The 18956-nt window shown below is 37.3% G+C and overlaps 1 protein-coding gene across 1 annotated transcript in view; it reads right to left on the bottom strand.

Moving 5' to 3' along the window:
• The window catches only part of VAV3 (vav guanine nucleotide exchange factor 3), a 465753-nt gene that overhangs the window by 253875 nt on the left and 192922 nt on the right, over positions 1-18956 (bottom strand). Inside the window, exon 3 of the mRNA XM_027856780.1 lies at positions 2166-2224. Coding sequence (XP_027712581.1) covers positions 2166-2224 — 59 coding nt within the window. The remainder of the gene's footprint in view (positions 1-2165; positions 2225-18956) is intronic.

Raw genomic sequence — 18956 nt, 5'->3', positions numbered from 1 at the left:
GAGTCATGGGATTTGAACTTTAGACCATGTTAGCCCCACACCAGGACTTAATTCACTTGCCTAAACTTAAAGCCACTTCCACAACAAAAAGACATGTCTTTCATATGCTGTTTTTTGTATGCTAACTGAAATCAGTTACAGTCACATGTGTATTTTAATTTTACTTTATTGCGCCACTGAGTTTGTGGCATTTATTTTGATAAATCAGGAAAAAAACTCATGGAATTTTAGACTAAAAAGAGATCTAAGAGATCATCTGGTCCAATCCCTATATTTCATTGATTTAGAAACTGAGGCCTAGATAAATGACTGATAACTAGTTAGAAGGAGGCTTAAAATCTAGGTGTCCTCACTACTAATCCAGCAGTCTTTATATGAAGTTATTGGTTCCTGCATCTCAATATAACACTTGTTGTTCATTTGCTGCAATCATGTCTAACTCTTCATGACCCCATTTGGGGTTTTCTTGGCAAAGATCCTGGAGGGTTTTGCCATTTCCTTCTCCAGCTCATTTTACAGATGAAGAAACTGAAGCAAATGGGGTTAAGTGACTTGTCTAGGGTCACAAAGCTTGTAAGTGTCTGAGACCAGATTTGAACTCAGGAAGATGAGTCTTCTTAACTCCAGGTCTGGCATTCTATCCACTGTGCCACAAAGCTGCCTTAATAAAATATATATTCATATTATTAGAACAATTGCTTGGTAAAAGCCCCATCTTCAAAGAGCGTTCCTTTGATATTTCTTCCCCATTTAATACAGCTTAGTTTCTGTGTTTGTTCTATTTTAACTTTCAAATAGTTAGAGACATATATTTAAATTAAATTGAAAGAAAGTTTCCCTAACTCTTAGCTCACTTATGTCTTAGATGTTGAAGGCAGAATGTTCAAGTAAGATACATATATAAATATATATAATATACACACGAATACATATATGTATATATATATACACACCTACTTACATTTAGGTGTATATGTCTATATTATGTACATATACATGTACATGTATACATAAGATATACATTTATGTGTATATATGTATGTGTTTATGTTCTTTAAATGGATTCTAACAAAGTTAATTGCACTATAGCACACTTAGAAGGTATTTAATAACTATTGTATTTGAACTATAGCAAACTCTTAGAACATGTATGAGTTCATTTTTATTTTTTTTTATTTATTTTAGGCAATTGGGATTAAGTGACTTGCCCAGGGTCACACAGCTAGTAAGTGTCAAGTGTTTGGTCTGAGGCCAGATTTGAACTCAGGTCCTCCTGACTTCAGGGCCTGCTCTATCCACTGTGCCACAGAGCTGCCCCATGAGTTTATTTTTAAATGATGCCAGAATCCATCAAGATGAATGAAGATGATAGGAGAATAGATTTACAGCTGATAGGTCCTAGGGAGGTTATCTAGTCTAAACCTTTCTTAACACAGATGAAGAAAGAAAATGAAGAGAAGGGTACAAGTGCCTGCCTCCTATGTTCCAGGCACTGTGCTAAGCACTTTACAAATATGATCTCAGAATATGAAGAATCTGACACCCATAGAGATGTCAGGAATTCTTAACTTGGAGTCTGTGAACTTTTACTTAAATTTTTTTTATTATTTTATTTCATATAATTAGTTTCCTTTGTAATTTTACATATTTTACTTCACGAATTTAAAGACATTATTCTGAGTCTATAGGCTTCCCCACACTCCCAAAGGGGTCTATGAAGCAAAAAAGGTTAAGAAACCCTGGAGTAAGTGATTTGCCCACTGTCACATAGGTATTAAGAGACAAAGAGAAGATCTGAACTCTCTAATTCCAAATCTAGTACTCTTAGTACTGATAGATCCCTACACTTATGAATTCTGAGTGGCAGACAGTCAGCAGTTTACAGAACAATCCTAGGTTCTGCATTTTGGGCACCAAAGTCAAGTGTTTCATAGACTAAGTACTATACCCACCAATAATATAAAGGTTTCAAAATCATGCTTATGAATGACCAAAAATGGAAATGTTTACATATTTTTGCCAAATTAAATATTTATGACTTATGTTTTAAAATATAGTTCATAGTTGTTGGCCATATCAAAGAAGGAACACCTACTGCATACTCCATGAATTGAAAACAACACATCCACCATCTGACACAGGACAATTGTAACAATAAATCTTACCTAATTCCTGTGGCTAATGCAATAGGTGTACGAGAAAGTCTTGACAGTGTTTCTATGACCTGAGAAAAGAAGAAAATACTCCATTGGATTTGTGTTTCCAAGAACCTAAGGTTCCCCAAAAGTCAGTTTTTTTAGTCTTATAATAAAGGTCAATAAAATAAATATGAATGTTTGATAGAATAATCTGAAGGCTCCTGAGGGATTTTTAAAAAGCGTATCAGGCCTAATTTTAAAGATTTCCAGTAAAGACGATTCCTTGGCTACCCTTGGATTAAATACTTCAAAATCCCTGAGCCTCAGTTTTCTCATGTTTAAAAAAGAGAGATTTGAACTTTAAAAACCTCTAAGGTCTCTTCTCGTTATAGATCTATGGTCAGCATCAACTTAAAACCAAGTTTAGAGATTTAGAGCTGGAAGGGAACCCAGTCCCTCTAACCCAACCCCCTCATTTTACAAATGAGAAGAATGAGGCCCAGAGTCTTTTGGGTCTTTTGATCCAAAGCAGAACTTGAACCCAAATTCTCTGACTCCAGATTGATCATCCTTTCCCCTATACCACAATGGTCTTCCTGACTTCTATTCCAACATTCTATCCACTAAGTGAAGCTACTTCTCATCCCTTTCTCCTAAGGACAGAGTGGTCATTGGAATGGGATTGGACTCTCTTCTGTCATACGCACTACCATCTTCATAAAAACCACCTTCTCTTTCTTCATGACGGAAAAGAGACAGCTCGTATAGACACATCAGGATAAGTGTTTAAGCAGAAGGCACAAGGAGCGAAAAAAAATACAAATATTCTCCCTATCACTACCCATATCACCAAAAAAAGAATTAAAAAATGATCACAAATGTAACAAACATAATGCATCTATAGTTTGAAATGAAAAATAGGAAAGTAGCAGATTTGCCAAAAATACTTAGAAGTCTACATGGTAACATGAAACAATTTCTACCATCAAGGGGCTTACATTTTACTGGAAGTACTTTTATTCCACAGAAGGAATCTACTTTGACAGACTACACATCCCAAGCTTCAGTTACAGAAAATATAGTCATTTCAGTTATAAGGCCATTAGGGAAGGCCACATATTATTTTCCTAGTCTAATGTTGGCACTCAGTCACAGAGCAGATTGATTCTACAACCAAATGTAAGAAAAGCAGGGTGTCTACAAATACATGGCAGTTTCCACTATCCAGTCCTACCGTGCCCTCCTCCTCATCCCATCCTCATCACCAGAAAAACATAGAAAACATTGCTTTTCTTCTTATAAATAACCAGCAGAGGGAGCCATTTCATAGAATATTAGTTATGTTTTACCATTTAATTCTGCTTAATAAGTGTAGGCATCTCTGAAAGCCTGCTGAGGTAGATGCTAGACTTCTATAACTTCTTCTCCAAAGGTTATTTCTTAATATTCTTCAAAGTATTGGGTTGGGAGAGGGGAGAGAGAAGAGGATGATATAAGAAATAAGTACAGTATGAGAATCAGAAAAAAACCAGAACAGCAATGTAATTTTAAACACAAACTCTTCAGCACTCCCTTGAGCTCTGGTACATTATCCAGCATTCTGTCTCAGTCTTTGTCTCTGTCTTTGTCTGCCAGTCTCCATTTGTATCTCTGTCTCTCTGTCTCTGCCTCTCTGTGTCTCTGTCCCTGTCTCTGTTTGTCTCCATCTGTCTGTCTCTCTCTCTCCCCCCATCCTGGTCTAAACAGTAAACATAAGCATTGCCAAGCCAAATATGTAAAGTCTACTCAATGTGGTTTTTTAAAGGTTGTATTTGTTGTTCTTGAAGGTCTATGAGCACAAAATCTTGGCAATCAGTGAACTTTGAACAGGCTGAGTCCCAAAAATAATGCTGGATCCTCGGGTCCCATGTGATCAAATATGATCTCTCCCAGTGAGATAAGAACATGGCTGCGCAAATATTTACAAAAGAAAATGGAACCAGGGAAACCATTGAATCTTTGTGTTGATATGGTCATAGGATCATTCATAAAGCACAGGAACAAGGCTTTGGAGCTAGAAGGTAATGTCACCTAGCCTAACTCCTTCACTTTAGAGATGAGGAAACTAAGTCCAGAGATGACTTTCCCAAAGTCACACAAGGATTAAATGTCAGAGAAAGACCTGAACACAGGTCCTATTACTCTAAATCCAACACCTTTCACTGTATCATTGTTAAATAATTGTTTCTGAATAATTCTCTGAAATATAATATATTCTAATTATGACAATATATAATACACATAATATATATAACATATAATGTATTATAATATATACAATATGAAATCCTGAGTACTAGCTATAGAAAGGATATATTCTTTCAAAAAGGCTGCAGTAGGGTCAGTTAGGTGGTGCAGTGGATAGAGCACCGGCCCTGGATTCAGGAAGACCTGAGTTCAAATCCGGCCTCAAGACACATAACACTAGCTATGTGACCCTAGGCAAGTCACTTAACCCCACTGCCTAGCCAAAAACAAAACAAAACCAAAACAAAACAAAAAAAAAAAGGCTGCAGTGATATACTAAATCACCAAAAAGGGGGTATAGTACTTGAATTTAAGAAGGTATAAATATCAAATCAGTTCAAAAGATTTTTTTTGAATTATCCAACTTGAAGATGAAAGACATTTTTCCTTCACATTTGTGAATAAGTTCAAAAATGTTCTGATTACAAGTATAATTATAAAAATTGGAAAAAGAAGTTAAGATTTACTTTATTTCTGTTGAGCTAGGTAGGCCATTCTGGAAAACAGTGATCAAAACGGCAATAAACTCTTCTCTATGTAGACCACTATTTTCAGATGCTTTGATTTAAAGAGAAAACATTTCAAGCGTCACTGTTATCACAGACCATTTATAAGTATCCAAGGTCTCTGGAAAAAAAATCAAGCATTATTATTAGCTCCGTTTCACAATTGGGGAATTTAAAATGTCAAAGGTTAAATCATTTCAAGTGGCATCAACAGAAGTTGCATGTGGGCGAACAAAGGCAGGGTTTAAGCAAAAAAAAAAAAAGTCACACTTGTGTTTACAGAAAGAGATCAGCCTATAATGAACATTCACTGCTGAATGAGAGGAAGGAATGTCCCTTCAGTCATTACAACCCTCCTCCACACTCTCCCCACACTCCCTTGCTAAATTCAGTGGGACAGATCCTTCTTTCCCTACTTACTTATGTTCGAATTTGATTGTTTTTAAGGTCTTGTGATCACTTCTGTACTTTCTCTTTTCCATTAACTCCTTGAGATTCTAATTAAATTAAGTTGACAGCAATAACACAGATGGAAGACTAATGTCACATACTGCTCAAACTACCTATTACAACTATTTCTCTAAATAAAACTTGATCGATTTTTCCCTTGTGTCTCTTCTGGTGTATAACTATTGTTGGGATTTTATTTGTTATGTTTAAAAAGCTACCCATGCTAAAGAAGTGTGACATAATTGTTTGTGAGGTTAAAACAAAACTCCCCCTTTGCTATTCCCAATATATGTAATAACATTCCATTTCTCCCGTCTTCTTGTCTTTGCATAAGCTGTGTCCCTTGCCTAAAATGAACTCCTTACTACCTTCACTTGATAGAAACCTAGGTATCTTTCAAGTTCATCAGGAATGCCACTTCCTGCTAGATGCTGTTTGTTCTCAATAGAATGTTTGCTCCTTGAGAGCAGGGACTGAATTTTTTGTTTGTTTGTTTTGGTTGGTTGGTTTTTGTCTTTGTAGCCTCAGTTCTTAGCACAGTGCCTGACACATAGTAGGCCTTTAACAAATACTTGTTGATTTTTTTCATTGAAAAGCATGGCCATATGGTTAGTGTATGTCAGCATGGGTATGTCAGTCAGTCAGTAGTCAATAAGCATTTATTAAGTGCCTACTATGTGCTAAGTGCTGCTCCTACTACAACTTCTGCCACAAAAATGCTGATAAAGGCCAGATAAACCATTTGAGCTTCATTCTCTGACTCAAAAGAAAGTTACAAAATAAGGCTCTTGGATTTCTTGAAGTGCTTGAAGAAACCATAGACATTCATCCAGTCCAACCCCTTCTTTATTCTAAAGATGAGGAAAGTGAGACCTGAAAAAGATAACACATAGCTAGTACATAGCAAAGCCTAGATTTGAACCAACATCTAGTATTCTTTTCAACTTAACAAGATATTCAATCTATGAAAGAATGTTAGATTTTTTTTATCTAAAGGAGTTTGGAGGATTGGGAAAGGCAGTGTGGTATAGTAGGTAGAAAGGCAATCTCTGCACTAGGAAGATCTGGGTTCAAGTCCTGATTCTGATACATACTGATTATGAGACCCAAGTCACTCCACAGCTTAGTAAAGGATAAAAGTTAAAGAAAATGTGTTGATCCATACTGATAGGAGTTTTCTCACCTGGGAATGTTACACCTATACCACTGAGGTCACAGGTCGAGTTGCTACCCCTAATCTTAATGGGGGCTTATTAAATTGTAAGCTCCTTGAGAGTACAGACTGTCTTTTTATTAAGTGAATGCCCAGCACTTAGTACAGTGCCAGGCATACAGTAGGCACTTAATATGTTTATTGCATTGGATCAGATTGGATGGGGGTGGAAGGTAGAATACAATAATAAAGATGAAAAAGGGGCTGCAAACTCAGTATGAATTAAACTTAGAGAAAAGGAAATACTATATTGTAGTTTACAATAACCTTCATCTTATTGCATGATAGTAACAATTGTACTTCAGTCTTTCAGTTGTATCTAATTCTTCATGACCCAATGGACCACAGCATGCCAGGCCCTTCTATCCCCGCTATCTCTCAAAGTCTGTCCAAGTTCATGTTCATTGTTTCCATGACATTATCTATCCATCTCATCCTCTGCCATCCCCTTTCTCTTTTGCCTTCAATTCTTCCCAACATCAGGGTCTTTTCCAGTGAGTTCCAGTATAATATATAGTAACTGTATTTCGATGGGGAGGTAAAGGACTCAGGGTGCAGAACGAGAGATGTTTTTGTTTTGTTGTTTTCACTGTTGTTTTTTTAACATGGCCAATGGTTTTGCTTGTCTATGAATATTTGTTTTTCTTTATTTTTATTCAGTGGTACAGAGAGTAGGAAAGAAAATAATTTTTTTTTGTTAACTGAAAACCGTAAAAACTTTTCCCCCCAAAACAGAAAGAAATAGAATTTCCTGTCTTTTAGATCACATGATTTGTAGCCCTTCTGATTTGAAACCAGCAAAGTAGAAACTTTAGTCTATGTTAAGGCCATGAGGAATAAGGTAGATTTTAGTCAATAAATCAACTACTAAATATTTTCTTTTATTCACATCTGTGACATCATCGATGCAGGGAATCCCCAGTCTGGAAACTTCTCTGTAACTTATTATCTTAGAAAGCTACTTGGGGCATTGGTAACTGGTCAAGTGACTTGACTATGGTCAATCAACTGTTAGGTATCAGAGAAAAGTATCAAATCCGGATCTTTCTGACTTCTGTCTTCAAGGCCATATGACTTCTTCACCACACCATGATGCCTTTCATTACTAAAATATAGAAGGCTTATATCCTAAGGAATCTGTACTATGAATGATGGAAACAGACCCGTAGATGTGATCTCCCAAGCAAGACCTATGATAGACAATTCTTTCCCTTAGAGTTCTGAGAGATTACCTTAAACTCATTATCTTAGTTTGTCCTTTAATTTTACTTTTGCATGGCAGGTCACCACATTGGGATGCTTTCTAATCTGGTGTCAGCTCTGATGATGGGTTTTAGAGACTTAATTATGTCTCAAAAATTAATTATATTATTAATTAGTAATAATAATAATACCTTTATTATTGGATTTTTAAAATGGGAATAAAACATGCCAAGGACAGATCATGCGTCACTCCATTAGCAACATCTATCCATTTCAATTATATGTGAAGGCCAAAATAGGACAATGGAAATCAAGCTAGGGGAAGAAGAACTAGGATTTCTGTTGAATCCAGAATGCTATGCTGTACGTTAGGGATAGCTAGCTGCTGAACTCCAGTTTCTACATTCTCAACCCAAAGGGGACCATTTTCTTATTCTTTCCTCAGAGTGGACCTTTCTCCTGACTTACATAAAGCAGTTGACTGTCCACATGCATCCTAAACCAAACAGACCCCCAATGTAGTAGTGGGCTTCTATTTCTTCTCTTCTGGGTCCAGGTGATGGACCCTTTTAGGGACGCTGTTTTGTACAAGGTCTCTGGGATCCCCCTTCAACAAAGGACAGGAGGTTCCTGTCTCCTATCTTCTTTTAACCATGGCCACATAGTTAGTCCCTGAAGCAGGATCCAGATTCAGATCCAAGTCTAACTGTCTACTATACCACCTAGTTATCTCAAACTAATCTATCCAGTATGGGGTGCTCAGGGAAGACTAGAACTGCCTTTGGTGCCCACCTTCACCCAACTCTGACCTGTGGCTCAAGAAGCTGTGGCATGTGGAGTGGACACACGCGATAAACCGCCTTGGCAGACGGGCTAAACCAGGTTGAGGGTAACCCAACAGGCCTCAAACTCTTCCAAGTGCCTAATTAACATACCTAAAGCACAAGTCCTAATTAACAAGTGAGGAGTAATGCAAATATCCTATTCACTTCTGCTAAACTTTGGTTGGACTAGAAAAACACAGGGAATTTAGGAGGCAGGTAATATCGTAGTTGTTGGTAAACAACAACTAAGAAAGCAATGTTTTAACAAGGTGTGAAACCATAATCAGGTTTGTAAATCATCCTCCCAGGCTGTGGAACAAAATATAGAGACAGGCTGCAGAGATTGTGTGAAAATGTTAATATCTTTAATCCTAAGAACAGGAGTTTAATTACAGGCCCAGCAGGCAAACATTGATTACTCATTATACAGTTACAGCAATGACTAACACCACATTTGAGCTTGTGGGGGACAATTTCCTTTACAATTCACTTGGATGTTCCATTGCATCACAAACCTCTCTCAGGTGACAGGTCTCATCTCTTACTGGAAAGCCAGAGCAAAAGTTTGTTTGTGTGGTCCAGAATTAACTGAACAAATCTTGTGAGTTAGGGGAATTGGAAAAATTAATGGGTTATCAAAACTGCCCAGAAAATAGGCTATTTTGTCAAAATCAAATAATCTATTTTCCACACTCAACCCCCCCCATCCTCCAACAAACTGACACAACTTGCCCACAGTAATTTCTGAGTTTAGAATTTTGTCTTCATTTCTGTTGGCAAATCAATAAAGTGCAATCACTTTGAGTGTCTGCACATGCCCAAGGGAAATCCATCTCTTTAATAATAGCCCTAACATTCTACCTTACTACCACCATCTGGAATAAGGACAGAGAGAATTCAGAAAAGATTAAGGAATCTTGAGTGAGGACTAAATGTATTCTAGACTGCTGGAATATAATAAACTCTGTGCCTGTTAGATGAATGCTATCCACCTGTGTAATTTCTGGAAGGAGTTTTCCAGGGTCATCTAGACGGGGCTTCCAGAAAACCAACATGGCAGACAGCCAGTCTCTAGGGGACAAGAAGATAACAAGAAGAGGAGGCTAGAAGGGTTTAAAAATAGGTGCAGCCCCAAGGCCTGGGCTAACTAGAACCTCTTCTTATGATTTTATATCCTTGCCATGTGCAACTGCATTCAAAACCTGATTTACTCTTATTTTTTAATTTTTTGTTTTGGAACTGTCAACTATAACTATTTCCTCAAGTTTTTGGTCTGACATTTCCCACCAGTCAAACATCAGCCTTGTGCTGTGCAATGAGTACTAGATTTCCAAGTCAGAATAGCTGATCTGAGTTTTAACTCAATCATTTACCAGCTGTATAACCTTGGGGCAAGTCACTTAACCTCTAGGGGTTTCAGTTTCTTTATCTGTAAAGGAAAATAGCATGTGTACTATCATTGCACACTTACGCATCTAATTTCTTACGGGAACAGATGGCAAACTCACTCACCCATGGAAGCCAGGTTGGAAGAGACACTCAATGTGTAGCTGTCACTGACTAGCTACCCATCAGGTGCCTTATCCCTACCCAAGGTACACAGTGCAAGTAGGTTGTCCATGCAGAGCCCCTCCTACACAGACTCAACAGTCTCTCTAATGATTGCAAATTGTAAGCAAAAAATCACACTTAAGTGAGCAATAGGTATAAAGACTGAATAGTTTTGTTAGTGGCTTAGGGAAGGTGGACTATATTAATGATTCAACTCCCAAAAGACATACATTCTGGTCAATGGAACCCATCCAAATTGGGCCTTGGGGTCAAAAATTTTTTCGGTGTTAGGTCACAAGGAAGAATCGTTGCCATGACTAAGGAGAGTATAGACTAGGAATCAAGTTTACCTGGTTAATCACAGCACAGTGCCCATAAGAACAAAGAAACAGTGGAGTCAATCTGTTGGAAGGAACAGGGATCCAGAGAGAATTTTCTGAACTCAGATTGTAGAATGGGATGGGTTAGATATTGGAAGGGGGAAAAGATACCTGCTCCCACCCGAAGTCTTTTATACCCAGCAGACTCCTGGGAGCCAAGGAGCCAGCTCCCTTCTAACTCAAAGATTCTATAATTTGGAAGGATGTGATCCCTGACCTCAAGGAGATTACAATCTAGATAGGAAACTATGATGAACTGCTATTGTTGTTCGGTCATTTCAGTCATGTCCAAACCCTCGTGACCCCATACAGGGTTTTTTTGGCAAAGATACTGGAGTGGTTTGCCATTTCCTTCTCCAGCTCATTTTAAAGATGAAGAAACTGAGGCAACCAGGGTTAAGTGACTTGCCCGGGGTCACACAGCTAGTGTCCGAGACCAGATTTGAACACAGGTCATTTTTTTATTAATGATATGTACACACAAAATCAATAACAAAAGGCAATATATAAGTTTTGAATGAGTAGTAAACATTAAAAAATGTTTTAATGGAAGAGGAAAAGGTTACTATGGTGTAAGGAAATAGGAAAATTTGCACAGAGGACATGAAAATGGAACTGTGCTTTAAAGAATGAAAGGATTTAAAAAAAACAAGAAATGTGACATTTTCAAGAAAAGTGGAACAGTAAAGATAACAAGATTGGGGGCAATAATGTTCATGGTCTACTCAGTTCAGGAAGGCTGTAACTTGGGCAGAAGAACTAGGACTTTTTCCAAGGATAAAGAAATTTAGAGAATATACACAGTTCATATATTCCTTCAGCAAGAAAAAACTTAGATTGAACACTTATTTAGTAAAAATTGGAAGTCCAAAGACCATGCTTCAGCTATAACCCCATTTGGCTCTTTTTCACAGCAGTGGCCTCTCCAGAAGCACCCTCCTGGTATCTTACAGTCTCTCTATTTTCCCCCACAGGGCAATGTACTGCAGTCTCTCATTCCATGAGTCCTTGTGTTCTGGGGTCCAAAGTCATTCTGCAAAAACTCCCAACTTACCAACTGGATTTGTTTTTAATAGAAACAAAGATAAATAGCCTGATTTGAAGGCTCCTTTCATGTCACTGCCTTTGAGGAGCAGTCAGTGATATTTGCCCAGGTGCTATAATTGCCAGCTATAGCCCCGCAAGGAAATAATAAACAGATTACTAGAGCTAGAAGATTTGTGTAGGAAAGGAGAAGGAAAAAATGTAGGAGACCTAGGCTAGAGCCAGCAGTCTTTCAATCTCAAACTAACACATTTCAATTTTCTTCTTAAGGTGAAAGAGAGGCACTGAGTGGTTTTGGGAGTGATTGGCATAATGATTGATTAATCTGATGGAAATATGCAAGAGTCAGAGTTTGGAGGGAAAAAAAGTCAGGGGAAGTTTACTGAATTAGTTCAGGAGTAGAAAAATAAGGACTTACACTGGGGATTTATCACAAATAAAAATGAATATTCATAGGAGGATTTTTTGATATTAACATATAACTTTGTAAAAATAATATTAATATAAAAAAGAATCTTTCATTGTCCTTATTCCACCCTTATTCCTGTGTATTATATTTTAGGCAGCTATGGCATAGATTCATAGAGGACAAAGAATTGGCCTTGAAAATTAGGAAGACCTGAGTTCAAATTGACAAATACTGGCTCTATGAGCCTGGGCAAGTCACTTAAACTCTCAGTGTTCTAGGCAATGCTCTAAAACTATAAGTTGAAAAGAAGGTTCTAACCTATATTAATTAGATGGAGTTTCCCAATACTAATGAAATGATAAGTCAAGTTCATTATCTTTATCACCATTATTCCAACCCTCATCATAATATAGCTAATAATAACAACAGCCAACATTTATAAAGTGCTTACTATGTGCCAGGCACTGGGCTAAGCACCTTACAATTATTATCTCATTTGATCCTCACAACAATACTGGGAGGTATATGTTATTATTGTCCCCATTTTACAGAGAAGGAAACTGAGGCAAACAGGTTAAGTGACTTGCTCAGAGTCACACAGCTAGTACATGTCTGAGAGTGGATTTGAACTCAGATCTTCCTGATTCTAGGACCTGAGCTCTATCCACTGTACCACCTAGCTGCCACTATAGCAATCCCTTTTCCCATTATATTTGGAATCTGGTTTCTTAGATTACTTTTAATTGCCAGAATAACAACAACAAAATAAAGAGGAATGGGAGAGAGGAAAAAAAATAAGCATAATACTATAATGGATACGCAGTGTGTTACAAAGGAACAAGAATCAGAGGAACACCCCAAAGAAATCTCCAGGCTCAGTTTTTAATACCTGGGTATTAGGATACATAGAAAGCACGAATATAACATTCCGTTTGGAGGCTAATTTGTGTAAATATACTTATAGTCATTTTGAAAACAATTGTAGCTATCTTTTTTTTTTTTTGAATGCAGCTTGGCAGGCTTCTGAGAAAACTGTCAACCCTGCCAAGTGTCCCAGTAATTTCTTTTGTAAGACATAATTTAGTACCTGTGAACATTCCGCACTAGAATGGAATGCTTTATTTGTTTAGGTCAAAGACAGCTCCTGCTGTCAAATAAATAACACATTTGTGTAGGGGATCACAGACACTGTAGTCAAAGAATCATGAGCCCTACACTTGGGGGAGATCCCATATTTACTCCTTTTCTTTCTATTTATGCTTATCTCTTATTGCCTTTCCTCCTAAAGACACAAAGAATTTACATAAATTTTATAGAAAAGTGAGGAACAGCCAGACAAATTAGCATTGATTCCCAGGCCTGAAGTCTGAGAAAAATCCGACTGGGTTTAAAATAAATTAGTCAGGGAGCAAGAAAGAACTTTAATAAAAATGGAAGATGCCGTGGGATACTCAGTACTTAGCAGGTAAAGTTTCCCTACAAGAACAATGTGGAATATAATCAACAAATGTTTTGTAGACTGGTTGGAAATGTTTATGTTCTAGGCTTTGCCTTTTTTTCTCTTTTAACTTCTCTGAAAGTATAAACTAATTAGTCTCATAAAAAGGAATTTGTGGAATAAAGTTGAGAAAAGAGAAAGACCAAACTCAGTCTGACATGATTGAAAATACAAAGATAGTGACTTCTCCAATTTTTTTTTTTTACAAACAAAATTCTACCTTAAGAATATTTTCTCTCTGATTCAAACTTGACACCTGGGGTTTATAGCTCCAGAATCTCAAATCCACTTAATTGAATTTAATTCATTTCAAACTTCATTGAGAATCCACTAGTACTGTTCTGGAACTGAAGGCCTCTATTTGAGAGAAGGGCCCAAGCCAGTCACTCTTCATTCCCTTCATGGTTATACTTCTGACTCCCTGGACTTCACCACCATGCACACAGATATCTTCTCTTCCTCCCCACCCCCTCCAGCTCTGTATTATTATCTTAATTTTACAGATAAGGAAACTGAGGTAGATGGAAGTCAAAGTTACTAGCCCAGGGTCACAGTGTTCGTAAGTTGTCTATGGCAGATTTGAACTCAGCTTTTTCTCATACCAGATCCAGTACATTCAAGACAGTCCCTGACCCCAAGGAGCTTACTTCTAATTGGAGAAGAAAACCCATAAGGGGGTGCTAGGAAAGAGTGGGGCATTGGAGGCACAGGGAAGGTTAGTCCAGAGATGTCTGGGATGTGAGGTGAAGGCCTAGATCCGGGTATGATATGACAAAAGCCCACTCATCAGAGGCCAGGGTTTTTCCAGGGGAAGACTCCAAGTGTCTGGTGGATAAGGAAGTACAGGTCTAGAGATGGATGGGAAGTAGGCAGGCCCTGAAAAATGAGTGTGATTTTAATAGGTAAAAAATGTGTGTTTAGAGACTAATTCTATAGTCCTATTACACCTTATACTATAATTTCTAATTTAGTAACTTAGCCAGCCAGGAGATACAATGAGTTTGACTGACACAAGCAAGTCTGCCTTCAAAGGATGCTTGCCACCAGCTTTCTCAACATCTAAACTTATATCCAAAAAATGTGTAAGATACAGGAATTAAAAATAGAGACTTTTGATTAAGAGAGTGATGTGAAAAATCCTAGAGGAACACAGTTCTCCCAAAAATACCCCAGAGAAGGTCTAAAAGAGCACCAGATAGAACAATGATCAAGAAGAACAAAGAAAAACCACACTAAGTTCTTCCATTCATGACTAAAAAAGAAAGATGACCGATGGGGAGTCAGAGAACGGTTACACTAATGGATTCAGAAAGCAGTAAAAGCTCCATGAAACAGAGACTGAAACTTATCTGACAAAATGGGGTGAGGGGGGGAAGGGTGGTGGTTGTAGAAGAGAGGGGAACCTAGCCTGATCTCTAGTAAACAGGGATCTGGCAGGGGAGTGTTAAACCAATCAAAGGTCCCATAAACAGAGCCAGAAGCCAGCAACATCTCGACCCTGAGCTCTTAGGACATAAGCAGGGTACATAGTCAGCCCCCTATACAGCCCTGTGAAGGGAAATAGGGCCTTAGAGCAGTCAGAGCCACAGTTAGGCATGGGGTCAGTTCAATAATATGGATAATTAATAGATTTTGTGTCATACTAACTAAATTACCAAAGGACTATTATATAAAATTAGACAAAATCATAATGAAATTAATCTGGAAGAATAAAAAAAAATCAAGAATTTCAAGGGAAATAATGAAAAAAAGAGGGGCAGAGAAGTAGAAAATCTTGTTATTCTACATAGCAGTAATCAACAAAATAATTTGTCACTGATTTAAAAATTGACAAATTGGTCAAAGGAAGAGATTAGGTACACAACACCCAAAAGCAATCACAAACATAGGAGCACAGTCTTTGATAAACCCAAGGTTACCAACCAGTAGTGTGAGAACTCTTTAGTCAACAATAACTGGGGCAAAATTTGGAAAGGAGTCTGGGAGAAATGAGGTTTAGACCAGCTTTTCACACCATAAAACACAATAAGTCCCAAAAAGATACATAACCCAGAGATAAAAGTGTGCATGCCATAAACCAGTTAGAGGAAAAGGAAAGGAGTTATCTTTCACAACAATGGATAGGGGGAAGAATATTTCACCAAATAAGTGATAGGGAATATCAGAAAATGAAATGGACAATTCTGATTTTTTATTTATTTTTTATTTTTAGGCAATTGGGGTTAAGTGACTTGCCCAGGGTCACACAGCTAGTAAGTGTCAAGTGTTTGGTCTGAGGCCGGATTTGAACTCAGGTCCTCCTGACTTCAGGTGCTCTATCCACTGTACCACCTAGCTGCCCCGACAATTCTGATTTTTAAAAAATTGAAAAAAAATTGCAGAAACAAAACACAATCAATACAATTGGAATTAGAAAGGAAATGGTAAGCTGAGAGAAAAAAAAACTTTGCAGCAAATTTCTTGCATAGAAGTCTGACATCCCAAATATATAGGGAATTAATGCAAATATATAAAAACAAAAATCTTTCCCCAATGGACAAATGATTGAGGGATATGAACAGACTGTTCTCAAAAGAAGTATAAATTATCAACAGTCATGTGAAAAATTCTCCAAATCACTAAGAATAATAAAAAAGTAGATTAAGACAACTCTGAGGTTCTACCTCAAAGCAATCTGATTGGCAAAGAAATAAAAAAAGAAAAATTAATTAGGAGTGGAGGGAGCAAGGGAGAGTTGATTGATGAGAGGAAATATACACTAATGTGCTGATAATGGAGTTGTGAATTGGTCCAAACATTCTGGAAACCAATTTAGAACTATACTCAAAAAGTAATTAAATGGTACATGTCTTTTTCACCCTGTTAATAGCACTACTAAGCTTATGCATCAATGAGACTAAAAATATAAGGAAAGGACCTATACATAGAAAAATATTTATAGCTTCATTTTTTTGTTGCTGTTACAACAAAGAACTGGAAACAAAGTAGGTGTCGATCTTTTGGGGAATGGCTAATCAAATTACAGTATGTGAATGTAATGGATTATTATTGTACCATAAGGAGTGACGAAAGGTACAGGTTCAAAGAAACCTGAGCAGAATTCTATTAACTAGTGTAAGGGGAAGTAAACAGAACAAAAAGAACAATTTATACAATGACTACAACTTTGTAAAGGAAAACAATTTTGGAAGAATTAAGAATTCTAATCAATAGTGACTGATTGTAATTTTAAAAAAAACTGATGATGAAGCATACTACTGATCTCTTTGCAGAAAAGTGTTGGACTATGAGACATACATATATTGTCAGACACAACCAATGTGTAAATTTGTTTCCTTGACTATTCGTTACAAGGGAAGGCTTCCATGAAGGTGGTGGAGAGGAGCAGTGATAATGATGCAAAAAAAGAAAAAAGAGTCAATGAAACATTTTAAAATACACAGAGGAGAGTAGAAGGAAAGACCCAAACAAGTAAGTGATGTTACTACCATATTAAATTTAATGTAAGCTTTTTAAAAACACAGCGTATGTAACATAGATCCATAGTTTATCTGTGAGCCTCTTTTTTCTGTTCTTTAGGTATAGAAATGTTCTTATTTGTGTTTGTCAAGTTCATGATTTTTAAAAGATTTTTTTTTATAAAGAAGCTAGAGCTAGGATATAGATGACAAATCTCCCCAAAGGAATAAGATCAAAAAAAATCCCAGACTGTGTTTTTAGTTCCTTTTGCCCCATTAGTTTTGGCTGTCTCTTGATTTTGAGTCAGCAAACCTGAGTTCAAAACCAGCTCTACCATATCCTACCACCTGTGTGATGACGGTCAGGTCATTTAACCTCTCTTACCCTCCATTTCCTTATTAAGTAAATGGGGATGATAACGCTACCTACCTAAGAGTACTGATGTGAAGAGAATCCTTGATAAATCTTTAATGCTATGTAAGCATTAGATATCAATATTCAAACACAAATCAAGATGAGAGAGAGAGAGAGAGAGAGAGAGAGAGAGAGAAATAAGACTCCCTTGCCTCGATATCTTTTTCAACCATCACTAAAGATACAGGTAGCCAGAGTGAAGCATTTAAGATGCACACATATTACCTATCAGACTTTAGTACATTAGCCTGTTCAGGAAAAGGCTGAATAGAAGTCTTATTGTCCTTTGAAAACAACGAAAAAAAGGAGGCAGAAATGGTTTGTTACTGAGGTAAAAGCATGAAAAAAGGACTCTTGGCATGTTTGCAGGCTTTGCTAAACCCATCGAGCAAAGTTAAGCTAGTTGTTTGGTTTTTTTTTTTACATCATCTTTTAAGAAAGAATTGTTTTCTCTGTTCCATTTCTTCATAAATGCTCTGATTTTAAAGACAATTTGGAATTTCAGGGCTGACCACTGATAAAAAGATATGTTTCACTGAAGAGTGATGACTAAAATGGACTTCTGCTTTTTGCAAAGTTAGGAGCTTACTAACTGAGGAACACAAACAATAAAAGAATGCCAGGAAAATAAAGGCTCTGGATTGGTGCTAAGGGTTCTTTACTGCAAGGACATGGATAACTAGTCTTCCAGCCGCATAATCCACTCTGATTGTTGAAAAAACAGCCACTGGGAGAGCATGACCATAGTTACTCTCCAATAAGAAATTTGCATTGTATGGTCAAGAAGGTATCTCAAGATGCAATAAAGAATATTAACAGTAATTGACATTCTTTCTAAATTAAAATGCAAATGAATTTTTCTTCTTCTCTTATTTCCCTCCTCCTCCTCCTCCTTCTCCTTCTGTCTCCCTAATCTCCCCCAGGATGGAAGTACAATAACTACAACAATTAGCTACAATAGCTAATGCTACTGATGATCGAGAGTGAGGAGGATTTCTCTCGCTCCATTTTTCCAACCTTGGCTGGTCCACAACTCTTTAGGTATCATGGTGGCCCTCTGTTCACTATATAAGTGCTGAACTTAGTGCTTCCAGCTATTTGGCTTTGGACCTAACTCCCAAACTCAAGTGATCCACCGCCCCAATCTCTTCCTCCCTCCCTCTTACCACCTCCTTAACTCCAGCAGGGTTAGGACACCACACCTAGCTAAATGGATTTTGAGAAATAGATTTGCAAGGATACATTTAGAAAAATACAATGCATTTAGAAAAATGAAGTACAGAACAAAATAGGATGACATGACTCTATCCTCCACAGAGGCTAAGAAGTGGAGAAGCTATATGGGAACACTTTAGGAAGGAGACATTTTACATGGGTGCTCACCTTCTGAATGAAGCCTATACTAGCTGAGGCCTCATACAGTGGCCTCCAAAGTACTCTGAATTTTCTACTAGAGTAAACTGGTCTGCCTGAGGTAAGCTTCAGGCCTGAGAGCCTGGACTGGGTTGTTTTCTTACATAACTATGTCAAGATAAACATGAGTTCAAATAATACAAAATTTGATTTAGCGCTAATTAAAAA

This window comes from Vombatus ursinus, unplaced genomic scaffold (assembly GCF_900497805.2).
Source record: "Vombatus ursinus unplaced genomic scaffold, bare-nosed wombat genome assembly UNPS02011613.1, whole genome shotgun sequence".
NCBI classification, from domain to species: Eukaryota; Metazoa; Chordata; class Mammalia; order Diprotodontia; family Vombatidae; genus Vombatus; species Vombatus ursinus.
Note: the sequence above shows the minus strand (reverse complement) of the source record. Positions and strands in the feature narration are given on the sequence as shown.